General features: G+C 41.5%; 1 protein-coding gene across 3 annotated transcripts in view; it reads right to left on the bottom strand.

Annotated features, from left to right (window-relative positions):
* The window catches only part of sptbn1 (spectrin, beta, non-erythrocytic 1), a 290,620-nt gene that overhangs the window by 30,996 nt on the left and 246,365 nt on the right, over positions 1 to 13,259 (bottom strand). For all 3 annotated transcript variants that reach the window (XM_043695960.1, XM_043695961.1, XM_043695962.1), the window contains 2 exons: positions 12,786 to 12,916; positions 10,139 to 10,343 (listed from right to left, as the gene is read on the bottom strand). In XM_043695960.1, the coding sequence (XP_043551895.1) occupies positions 10,139 to 10,343; positions 12,786 to 12,916 (336 nt within the window). The remainder of the gene's footprint in view (positions 1 to 10,138; positions 10,344 to 12,785; positions 12,917 to 13,259) is intronic.

The following is a 13,259-nucleotide window of genomic DNA, read 5'->3' as shown; positions in this document are numbered from 1 at the left end:
CTGAACATCCTGTCATAACCCCAAGGCATCTTGCCTTGCAACCACAGGAAGTGTAACACCTGCCGTTCAATTCCTCCCTCTGCAGTATCCAAGGATCCATATACACCTTCCAGGTGATGCAGCGCTTTACCTGCACTTCACTCAATTTAGTCTACTGCATTCGCAGTTCACAATGTAGTCTTCGCCACATTGGTGAAACAAAGTGTAGACTGGGTCACCACTTCGCAGAACACCTACATTCTGTCTGCACAAAGGACCCTGAGCTTCCAGTTGCCTGCCATTTCAACAAACCACCTTGTTCCCTGGCCAGCATCTCTGTCTCAGGCTTGCTAGAGTACAGCAGCGAAACTCAGCACCAGCTAGAAGAACAGCACCTCATTTTCTGCTTAGGAACTCTACAGACTTTGGACTCGATACTGACTTCAACAATTTTAAGGCTTGAGACACCTTCTCCCATGTCCTTAGCCCACCCCCATTAATCAGGCCTTGTTATTACACTGTCTGCTATTACACACCACCCATCTAATTGTCCACTACTAGATATTCATTCTTACAGGCTGATCGTTATCGACTCCTTTGTCTGTCCAACTGTTCTTCCTTCTCTTTGGGCTCTATTTCTACCTATCGGTTACTCCTTAACCCCTCCCCACCACCCAACCTTCTGCATAAGAAAACAACTTTCTCCTAACTAACATCAGTTCTGAGGAAGAGTCACTGAACCTGAAACATTAACTCTGATTGCTCTCCACAGATGCTGCCAGATCTGCTTCACCACCTGAAGAAGGGTTACACCAGAAACATTGATTTCTCCACCTCCTGATGCTGCCTGACTTGCTGTGTTCTTCCAGCCTCCTGCTTGCCTGACAGAGAGAAATACAACATAGAAAAGGGTCTCTGGCCCACCATATCATTGCTGACCAATAAACTCCAAACTACACAAATCCCATTTATCTGCACTTGGGTCTATAGCCACCTATCCCCTGGTATTTGAAGGGCTCATCCTGATGTGTTATAAAAGCTGGGTAATGTGAAAGAAAAAGGAAAATACAAAATACACGGAAACTTAGCACACATTCTAGGAATTAATTTTTAAAATGAAACATTAGGCCCTGTGAACAAGAAGCTGATACCTACTGCAGTGCCTGGTCCAACCATCTATTTAAAAACATTTAGCTTTGAAAATTGGCATGGGACTTGTGGTGTGTGATTAACTTACATCCACTGCTCGAGATAGGCAAGAAGCAAACTTAATGTTGCCTGCTTTATTAAACAGTGGCATTGTGCAGCCAGCACCAAGTTTGCTGCTGAGTGCCTGTATGCTTTAACAGGGAGCACAACATGAAAAAGGCTACCACCACTTATAGACTGCAGTACTTAAAGGCTTATACTTAAAAGGGTGTATTGTGGCTGGAGGTTGTGCTAGAAGTCATTATAGAATTCACAATGACATGGAAAAAAGATAAAATAATGATAAAATGTAGCCTCTAAGCAAATTTTGATCTGTTGTAGCTGACCTGTTGTATGGTACTGTATAGTTTAGAATGGTCCTAGAAAAGCACAGCAGGTCAGGCAGCATCAGAGGAGCAGGAAAATTTACGCTTTGGGCAAAAACCCTTCATCAGCCCTTCCTGATGAAGGGCTTTTGCCCGAAACGTTGATTTTCCTGCCCCTTGGATGCTGCCTGACCTGCTGTGCTTTTCCAGCACCATTCTAATCTAGACTCTGATTTCCAGTATCTGCAGTCCTCACTTTTGCCTAGTACTGTATGGTGCAATTCATCAGAATCTTCAACTGATTTCTCTTGATTGACATCTACATCTGCTGGCTGCACTACATTCTAGCCAGTCTTCTGATTCCATCCAATGGTAACACTGCACAAGTCAGATCCCAGAATGAAACCTGCCTTAGATCAAGGACCGAACCTTAAATTTCTTTTTCTAAGTGTCAGTTTTGTTATTTTTTTTGGAGAGTTTCACACTGTGACGTTTGGGGACGTCCATCACCTTATTTTACAAAACCTGCCTGATTTATTATCTACCCCACCCTTTGGCACCCCTCTTACATCGTTTAGCACCATCATACCGTGTGCCATTTCCAAAACAACTCACCACCTCCTGGATATCCCAGAATTGACCAACATCCGTGGTGCAGCACCATTTTAAAAAAAGATATTGTGCACCCAGATAAGACCTGTCAGGCCAGAGCTGCCCTGCATGGTCCCTGACATTAGCCCTGGACATAGCAGTCAATGGAAAATTGGTGTCTCTTTTTGTGGGCAGGAACATGGAGATGCTGCTGATGGGGATGGGGTGATGCAGAGGCAGGATGTCCTTTTCTCCTAGGCCAGAGGACTTCATTCTACTGGAACCACGCCAACCTGGACCAGGGTTATCATCCAGACAATGCAGATTCAACTATGTAAGGGAATGCACAGAATGTAGGAGGATGATCACTAACCTTCTCCACTCTGCCAGTGAAAGTGCCATCATCTTCTCAATGGTACCTCATACTCACTCTCTCTATCTCTGCTACTATAGTCACGATTTCCTGCAACATCTTCCCCCTCACTCTCATCCTCTTTAACATCTGACTCTGACTGACCCTGAATTTCTTCTGCATGGCCTACCCAATCCCTCAGGACATTTGCACACATGCACCAAAAGTAACAGTATGTCACCTATTTTTCTCTCCCTCACCCACTATGTGCAGAGTTTCCTGACTCTGACCACCCTGAGCACCTGACTGACCATGTCTAAGACCCTGTACTAGTTTTTTTGTAGTTGGTTGCCAGAGCAATTAGTCACTGAAACAAATTCACACAAGTCTGCAGATATTCTTTAACATCTAAAAAGAGAGGAAAAAAGCTCTTAATATAAACAACAAAGCCAAGTTTCAAACTGCTCCTCAACAGCCCTTTAACTGTTAGTCAATTCCAGTGAAATTTCACTCTTATCTCAATTCTTTAAATTAACAGACTGCTCCTAGCTTCATGTCTTCAGGTTGTACAGACATTTTCACGATGCTTTTCCAAGTCCACTTACACAAACATTTCATAATATCTTTTACCAAGCTTTTCAAGAGAAAGCACACATGCCTACTGATCATGTGATGCTGACACAGAGTCCAGTCCTCAGTGTACCACCACACTGTAGGGGAATGGGTCTGGGTGGGTTTCTCTTCAGAGGGTCGGTGTGGACTTGTTGGGCCAAAGGGCCTGTTTCCACACTGTAAGTAATCTAATCTAATCTAATCATAAACACCTAGTGCCGGGGATGAGAATTGCGTAACAGCGAATGGGAGTTTGCTTTAAAAACATCGGCAATTCACAAATTGCGTTACAGACAAACCATGTTGAATAAACAAGCATTACAGGAGAACTATCTGTACAGTTATTATTGGCTATAACAGTCACATCACTAAGGTGCATTGCACCACACTAACACATTTTCGCTGTTTAGAGTCAAGGAATTACACAACCTGAGGCAGCAAGCACGAACAGGTGAGGAATAAATGTGGCTCAACATCCTTATGTTCATGTAGGAGATAGTGCTTGCCAAATCATGGGAGCAGCCACTGCAGGGCTGAAACAATAGATGGCAACAATATAAAACTCCTTGTCACATCTCACTTTCCCTCTTCCAAATGGTGAGCATGCACCTCTTGTTACTCTTCCCCTCTCACATCTCAACACAACTCTTGTCCCTTTTCTTCTTACTCCCAAAAGAACTTCAATCTGGCCAGGCAGTGTTTGCAACATCAAGATAGTGTTTTTTCATTGGTACTGTCACCCAATCTGACATCCAAGCTGCCAGCTCAGATAACAAATGCTGTGCATAATTTAAGAGCACAGTTCAGAAGTGGATATGGTGAGATACTGATCATGAGTGCAGCCAGGACAGAGGACAAAAGTATTATAGGTGTCAGCTCACAGGAGGGAGTGATTGCAATTAGATTCTCTTGCAAAACCCTCAGGCAGCATTTCAATGTGGCAGATTACAGAAAATGGTTAATGGGATATAGAAAAAAATGCACTGTGTTTTAGAAGGTGTTGGAAATAGGGTGTCCTTCAAAATAATACGCTTTCTGTATTTCATATTCAGTATTTCCTGTGTAGCATATGATCTCACTTAACTGTGATACAATAGTAATTAGCCTTCCACAAGGATAAACGAAAGATTTATCAGGCACCACATTTATTATGAGTGCAATATTTTCAAAAGTAAGATTTTGTTCTGAAAAAGGATAGATATACAAAAAAAAAGGAACAGGAGTAGGTCATTCGGCCATTCAAGTGTGTTCCACAAAACAATATCATGGTTGATCATCCTACTCAGTATCCTGTTCCTGCTTTTGCTTCAGATCATTTGATTTCTTTAGTCCTAAAAAAACATATCTAACTCCTTCTTGAAAACATTCAATGATTTGGCCTCATCTGCTCTCTGTGGCAAAGAATTCACTCTCTGGATGAAGAAATTTCTCCTCACCTCAGTCCTACATGGCCTAGTCCTTACCCTTAGACTGTGACCCCGGTTCTGGACTCCTCAGTCATTAGGAAAATCCTTCCTGTGTTTACCCTGTCTAGTCCTGTTCAGATTTTATAAGAATCTCCTCCTCAATCTTCTAAACTCCAGTGAATATAGTCCTAATAGTCTAATCTCTCTTCATAGGTCAGTCCTGACATCCCAGGAATCAGACTGGTGCATTCGATGCACTCCCTCAAAAGCCGGAACATCCTTCCTCAGATAACGAGGCCAAAACTGAATACAATACACCAGGGGTAGTCTCATCAAAGCCTTGTACAATTGCTGCAAGATATCCCTGCTCCTGCACTAAAATCCTCTGGCGATGAAGACCAGCGTAACTTCTACTTTCCTCATCACCTGCTGCACCTGCATGCTTACTTTCAGTAACTGATACATTTGCCATTCAGATAATAATCCTCCTTCTTGTTTTTGTTACTAAACTGGATTATATCACATTTATGCACCTTATACTTCATCTGCCAAACAAATGGCTACTCATTCAATTTATCCAAATCACAATCAAACATCTCTTCATCCACCTCATAATTCACCTCTCACACAGTTTTGCCGTTGAAAGCTAATCTTCAATGAAGAAGAGAGGCTAAAGTAAATGTTGGTACTTTAGAGGATGAGAAGGAGCAGTTAGTTATGGGATATGATGAAATGGCTGAGGTGTTGAACAGGTACTTTGCATCGTTCTTCACAAGGAGAATACTAATAACATGCCAGTAAGTGACAAAGAGATGAAGGTAGGTGAGGACCTGGAAACAATTATTATTACGGAAGAGCTAGTGTTGGGTAAGCTAATGGAGCTAAGGATAGACAAGTCTCCTAGCCCTGATGGAATACATCCCAAAGTACTAAAAGAGATGGTGGGAGAAATAGCAGGTGGATTGGCGGTAATTTCCCAAACTTCGCTGGACTCTGGGGCAGTCCCAGCAGATTGGAAAGTAGCAAATATGATGCCACTGTTTAAAAGGGAAGTAGGCAAAAGATGGGCAATTATAGACCAGAGAGCTTAATCTCTGTAGTGGGGAAGATGCTGGAGTCTATTATCAAGGAAGAAATAGCAGGGCATCTCGAAAGAAATTGCCCCATTGTACAAACGCAGCATGGGTTCATTAAGGGCAGGTCATGCTTCACCAATCTTTTGGAATTCTATGAAGGTATTTCAAGCAAGGTGAACAACGGGGACCCAGTGGATGTGGTATACCTAGATTTCCAAAAGGCCTTTGACAAAATGCTGCACATGAGGCTGCTGCATAAGATGCATTGTATTAGGGATAGAGTATTAGCGTGGATAGAGGATTGGGTGACTGATAGGAAGCAAAGAGTGGGAATAAATGAGTGCTATTCTGGCTAGCAATCAGTGACTAGTGGTGTGCCTCAGGGAGTGGTGTTGGGACTACAATTATTTACAATTTATATAGATGATTTGGAGTTGGGGACCATGTGTACAGTGCCAAAGTTTGTCAATGACATAGATGAGTGGCAGTGCAAAGCATGCAGAGGAATTTGCAGAGGAACATAGATACAATGAGTGAATGGGCAAAGGTCTAGCAGATGGAATACAATGTTGATAAATGTGAAGTCATACATTTTGGTATGAGTAACAGCAAAATAGATTATTACTGGAATGGTAAAAAGTTTCATTCATACTGATTTGCAGAGGGACCTGGGTGTCCTGGTGCATGAATCACAGAAGGTTGGTGTGCAAATACAACAAATAATTAGGAAGGCAAATGGAATTTTGTCCTTCATTACTAAAGGGGTTGAGTTTAAAAGCAGAGAGGTAATGTTACAACTGTACAAAGTGCTGCACCTGGAGTAGTGTTCACATATTTGGTATCCTTACTTAAGAAAGGATGTACTGGTGCTGGAGGGGGTGCAGAGGAGGTTCACTTGGTTTGTTCCGGAGTTGAGGGAGTTGGCTAATGAGGAGAGACTGAGTAGATTGGGATTATATTCATTGGAATTCAGAAGAATGAGGGGGATCTTATAGAAACATAAAATTATGAAGGGAATCAATAAAATAGAAATAGATAAGATGCTTCCACTGGCAGGTGAAACTAGGACAAGAGGACATGGCCTCAAGATTAGAGGGAGCAGGTTTAGACATGAACTGAGAAGGAAATTCTTCACCTGGAGGGTTGTTAGTCTATGGAATTCCTTGCCCAGGGACGTAATTGATGCTACTTCCATAATCGCTTTTAAAGCTAAGGTAGATACTTCTTTGAAAAATAAAGGAATTAAAGGATATGATGAAAATACAGGCAAGTGGAGTTGAGTCCATGAAAAATTTAGCCATGATCTTATTGAGTGGTGGAGCAGGCTCTAAGAGCCGGATGGCCGACTCCTGCTCTTCGTTCTTACATTCAAATGGAGGCGGGAAAGGGGACAATGCCCTTCCAACATCATGAGTAGCTGTCCATGGTCACTGGCCAAAACTATTCAGATTGACACAATATAAACTATCAGCCTGCTAGAAATGGAATGTATCATTATGTGCTCAGGGGCAGAGGACAGTCCTCATCAGGCAGTCCTTGTAGGTAGCAGTCCTCATGGATAGTCCTCAGAGAGCTGACTTCTCCAGATGGTAGAAGGACATAAGATGATGACATGGGGAAAAGCTCCCTAAAACCATGGCTAAAGAGTATACAATGTTAACACAATGTAACAAGACCAACACATTCCACACCAACAACCTGTTTATCCTCTGCTATCAGTGAACCTTCCTCAATTGTCATGGTTGTATTCATTACCTAATTAAAAAATTTATCATTTCTAAACTTAACAAACTATCAGAAAATTCCCGTAAATTGTTGACTGCTTATTATTACGTGACTATTTCATAAATCCCTAAAATCAACAGTGGTGCCAGAAGTTGGATGTCACAGAAGTCAAAATTTAATTGTCTTTAAGTTTGAGAAGCTAGGAAGTTTTAGATGCAGTTAAACACATGCTGAGCAGTTCTTAAATTAAAACAGGAAATCACTATGATACTGGAGTAACTTAAAATGTGACTACCAGTTTAATGGGATAGGTAGAATCATCAGTAGTGGAAGCTGTACTGGAGAATTTAGAAATATACAACAGTATTTACCAGTGTCTCCTAGAAACAGTCCGGAATGAGTTAACCGATGGAGCACCATTATGGGCTTTAAAGTTGGATGAGGAAAATAAAAAGTTGTGGAAATTGGTAAAACATGCTGTGCAGTAAAATTGATTGTTCACAGAAATGCTATGTCGCCAATGTATGACATGAGAAAAAACACTGCAGTTAGATCCAGCATTACAACTGCAATCGACTTTGAAACTAATAATGAAACTGACTTTTCCTTTGATTTAACTAAAACCAAAACATGTCAAGCAGAAATCTGTGAACAGACTGCACTTGCTACCTCACAAAACAACTTGTCTCTGTGCAGTGAGGTGTGTACAGACCTGGTGTATAACATCACTCAGGAGCAGGAATAGGTGGGTGAAGGACCCTTAGGGACAGTTAAGCAAGAGATTTAAGACTCTCCAAAAGTCCCTTTCCCCAGCCAAGGCTAAAGTGAAAATTGGATTAGATTCACACGGAATTCTCATGACTGTTACAATGAGAGAATATTTTATAATTCAATGAAAATCAGGACTACAACGGGGGAAAGAGTCCACAAGCACCACCAACTCAAAATTTATTTCAGAAAGAATCCAAAAGTTGAGACAAATGTTTAAAAGTAGTGTTAACTTTACTCTTCAATTTTAATTTTTTAAAAAATCTGTGCAGTGAAAAGTGTGTTCTAAAAATGTACTGTTAAGTGGAAATTTGGCAATCATTCAAGTATTTATTCTAGTTTCTAGGAAGAAAAAACCCACAAAACATAAGAGTGAGAAAACACCTAAAACAGATATGACATGATATCACCTGGTGACTTGGACTTTGCCCCTTCTCAAACTAGCAGAGAATTAACTTTTCTGCTGATAGCTTTTAAATCTTTCTGCACGTTTGTGTCAGCAGATAAGAGATTTTGGACAGGACTAGGCTTTGGATTTCTGAATTTACACACACATTTGGGTGTTATAACACTTTGGGCTTCTTCAACCCAAACAGAACCAAAATGCTGAAACAAAGTGCTTTGAGAATGGGGATCCCTGAACTGATGGCAATTACTTGTGAATCCAATATACAAATACCGTTTAAAACCACCAAGCCTGGACATAATTAGCTTTGAAATTCTGAAACTAGGACTGATACAAGTTGATAGTACAGGAACACAACAGGAAATTTAATTGAAGTTTAAGGGGACAAATCAATTTAAATTTAGGCACACTACCACTGCACCACAAGAGTCCCTATGATCTGGTTTATAATGTCAGTCAGACCTTTTGGTTGAAGATGCTGGCCTTATATTTAGTTGTTGTTCAAAGTTTGATATTAACAGTTCTAATAGCTTATTATGCTATCTCAGTATATAATCAAGAAATTAGAGAACCAAACTTGAACCTTTGAAATAAATAGGTTAGTTAAGAATTAATTGTGAGAAGTCCATAAGGATAGTTTCTTCTCAAAAGAGGAACTGGTGCCCAATAGACTCAACAACAGTCTTCTAGAAAGTCTGTGATCTACATCAGGGAGTAAGGAGTCCAATGCCAATTTGGCACAGTACTTTGCCAAGAGCTCATTCAGCATTTCCAACATTGCCAAGTCAATAATACACTTATGGATCCAACTATTATGCAGCACTGAACGGAGGTGGCTCAGCTTCTGTCGTAATTTATGTCAAAACTATCCACTCAAATATCATTATAGCTCAGACCTTCTGCAGTCGCCTTGTTTCCTCATTGCTACCTGTCACGTCATCTATCATTGTGTCATCAGAAAATTAGTAACAATGCCCTCAGTTTCTCCATCGAGATCATTAATGTATAATGTGAATAGCTGTGGGTCCCAACACCAACTCCAGTGAAACTCCTGTAATCACCAGCTGCCATCCTGAAAAAGATCCCCTTTTCCCTATTCCCTGCCTTCTGCCAGACAGCCAATCCTCTAACCATATCTTGCCCCTAACACCATGGGCTCTCATCTTATTTATCTGATGTGGCACCTTGCCAAAGGCCTACTGAAAATCCAAACAGATCACTTCCACTGGTTCTCTTTTGGCAAACTTGCTCGTTACCTGTTCAAAGAATTCTAACAGATGTCAGGCACGTCCTCCGCTTGATGAAGCCATGCTGACTCATCCCTATTTTATTACGCACTTTCAAGTACGCCGGAGTCTCATCCTTAATAATGGACTCTAAAATCGAACCAACGACTGAGGTCAGGGGAACTGGCCTTTCATTTTCTGTCTTCTGCCTCCCTCCCTTCTTGAACAGAGGTGTTACCTTAACCATTTTCCAGTTCTCTGGGACCCTCCGGTCATTCCTGCATGTACCTTCTAGAGAATCAAAATGGAAATACCTGGATTTTTACAATAATAAATGCTTGACCAACTGTCCAGCTAAATAAATTTCAGTCAATCATATTTTTCATGAGGTATGAAAAGAAATTAGTAGTAGACTGAAATATTTTCCAGAGATAAAGTAGCATGAATACATATTTTACATATACATTTGAGGTGAATATTTACCGTAACATGCTCATAATCCTGCCCAAGTTCATGCGATCCAGCGACCACCTCACGTTCAGCTATCCATTGCTCCAAATCATCCACCTCCCTGTTTAATTGAAAAAGGCGATACCTCTCATCCAGTTTCCCTCTTCTCTCCTCAGCCAAATCTTTCAAGCCAGCATAAAGCTTGTCCACCTGGGACTGGCGCATGCTGATACGCTCACTGAAAAACAAAATTTGTTAAAAATTAATGGATAGTAAGGTTTCCTGTACAGGTAAATGTCAGTCACACCATACCCAAAGGAATGAAGAACCAACAAAATAAGCCCAAGAAGAGAATGGTTTTCTGCAATTGCATAGTGATATGGGGAAAAGACATCGAAATCACATACTTGCTATCTAATCTATGATACCATGGTAGAAGTGAGGACTGCAGATGCTGGAGATCAGAGCTGAAAAATGTGTTGCTGGAAAAGCGCAGCAGGTCAGGCAGCATCTAAGGAGCAGGAGAATCGACGTTTCGGGCATAAGCCCTTCTTCAGGAATGGCATGTCCTATGATACCATGGTTCTAACTTGACATTCACCTACGTTTGCCTAGTTTCATGCTGCAATTAGTCTTAACATTACAAATATAAGATATAGAATTCAGAATGACAAATGGGCCATTTGGCTCTTTGAGCATACTCTGCCATTCAATAACATAATGGCTGATCTCGTTGTGGTCTCAACTCTTCTTTCCTGTCTGCCTTTCATAACTCTTGGTTCTCTCATCTATGAAAATCTGACAGAGTCTTAAATACATTCAATAATCCAGTCTCTTCTGTTTTCTGAAGAGATTTCCACAAGCAAATGACGAGTGAAAAAAACTTCACATCTTAAAGCAAGATTGCTTATTCTTAGTGAGTTCCGGTTCTAGTCTCTCTTGCAAGGAAAGACATCCCTTCAAAGTGAAAATGGGTGGCACAGCTTTCCTTTAGTGCAGATGGGGAGGTGTCTCAAGTGAGTGATTAGGCAACACAGATGACATGGAGGGCTAGCGGTATTGGGTTTGAGGTTAGTGACAACATGTGAAGGAAGATGTTGTAGGCAATATTGAGAGCTGTAGAGCATTAGCCTTCGTGGGATGTTGACACAGTAACAAAGATAAAGTGAGAGAGGTATCAGAGAGAGGATGATAGCATATATGCTGGAAGAGTGGAGAAGGACGCTGCCATCTTCCTATAGTGGTAGGCAATCCTCCCAATGGCTGCATGCATTTTAAGCAGGGTGGCAACCTCAAACCAAGCTGACACGGTCTGATGTTGTGGCTTCCACTGCTGGTTTTTTGGGGAGGGGCTGGTGGTGAGAAGGAGGAAGAGGAAGCTCTACATTTGCACTTACCCATCCAGCAGGATCTCCAGGACCTGATCTGGCAGCAGTGATAATTTCTTCTCATCTATATGTCAACAAATATCAGGACAGGACAGGACAGCTCTGGACAGGCAATGGTTATCCAGCTGCATAATGGGCTTTTATGAATGGCATGGGCATAAGGGATGCTGGCCTTTAGGTAGATATCCAATGAACGGAGAGTTGTTCAGGAACATGGGTAAGATGGTGAAAGAATCGAATGTGAGGGACAATACTGGGTTAGGGTACATAGCTACCGGGGTGGATTTGGTAAGTTGTGGTGACAAATTTTGCTGGCCCTTGTGGCAAGAATTTCTCCCAAACCTTGACACAACTTGCACTTAGTTAAAATCATTAAAATTCAGCCAACAGTTGTAATTCTAGATGAAAGCTTAGATATTAAAGTGTTTGCAATTTGTTTTCAGAAATAATATTTTGTTACAATAAACAGATTATTTTGAGTTATTAAAGACGACATATGAAGGTCACTTGTATTTTGGATGGAGTCACACAGCACGGAAACAGACCGCTCAGTCAACTCGCCCACAACGATCAGACAGTCCAATCTAACCTAGACCCATATGCCAGCATTTGGCCCACAGCCCCCTAAACCCCCCAATTGATGTAACTATCCGAATACCTTTTAAGCGTTGTAACTGGACACACCTCTGGCAGCTTGTTTCATACACTCACTGTCCTCTATATGAAAAAGTTATTCTTCAGGTCCTTTTAAAATCCTTCCCCTCTCACCTTAAACCTACATTTTCTAGTTTTGGACTTCCCAACCTTGGAACTAGACCGTGGCTATTCACTCCATCCTAGCCCCTCATGATTTTATAAACCTTTCTAAAGTCACCCCTCAGCTTCTGATGCTCCAAGGAAAATAACCTCTAGTCTATTCAGCTTTTCCCCATAGCTTAAACCCTCCAACTGTGGCAACATCCTTCTAAATCATTTCTGCACCCTTTCAAGTTTAACATCATCCTTCTGATAGCTGGGCAATCACAATTGCATACAGTATTATAAAAATGGCCTCAATGTTCTGTACAGCTGCAACATGACATCAAAACTCCTATACTCAATGCTCTGACCAATGAAGGCAAGCATGCCAAATAGTAGTACAGGAAAAAAGCAATTAGAGCATTAGCTGATTGAATCAACACATTTGTACAAATGATGCAATTGGTGGTTTACTTGGACTTTATTTCCAGTGTATTCCTCCTGTCACAATCATAACATACAACAGATGTAATAATGCCAAAGATTAAACTAACCTCTCTGGGTGTCCATCTGCCACTAGAGCTCTGCTGGTCTTTGAAAGCTGATGCACAGTCTCAGCATAATCCTCCACCGCCAGCTCCAAAATCTGATGTTTTTTCAACATCATCACTGCACTCGGCTCATCCTGCAAAGTGACACATCATCAAAAGTTTCTTTCAACAGGTTCCTGAGAAGCTTTTAAATTTTTATTTAAAAATGTTAAATAAAAGAGATTGTTGTGGTTCTGTTCGCCGAGCTGGAAGTTTTGTTGCAAACGTTTCGTCCCCTGGCTAGGCGACATCATCAGTGCTTGGGAGCCTCCTGCGAAGCGCTTCTTTGATGTTTCCTCCGGTGTTTATAGTGGTCTGTCCCTGCCGCTTCGCAGGAGGCTCCCAAGCACTGATGATGTCACCTAGCCAGGGGACGAAACGTTTGCAACAAAAACTTCCAGCACGGCGAACAGAACCACAACAACGAGCACACGAGCT

The sequence above is a fragment of the Chiloscyllium plagiosum genome, chromosome 9, assembly GCF_004010195.1.
Source record: "Chiloscyllium plagiosum isolate BGI_BamShark_2017 chromosome 9, ASM401019v2, whole genome shotgun sequence".
Lineage (NCBI taxonomy): Eukaryota > Metazoa > Chordata > Chondrichthyes > Orectolobiformes > Hemiscylliidae > Chiloscyllium > Chiloscyllium plagiosum.
Note: the sequence above shows the minus strand (reverse complement) of the source record. Positions and strands in the feature narration are given on the sequence as shown.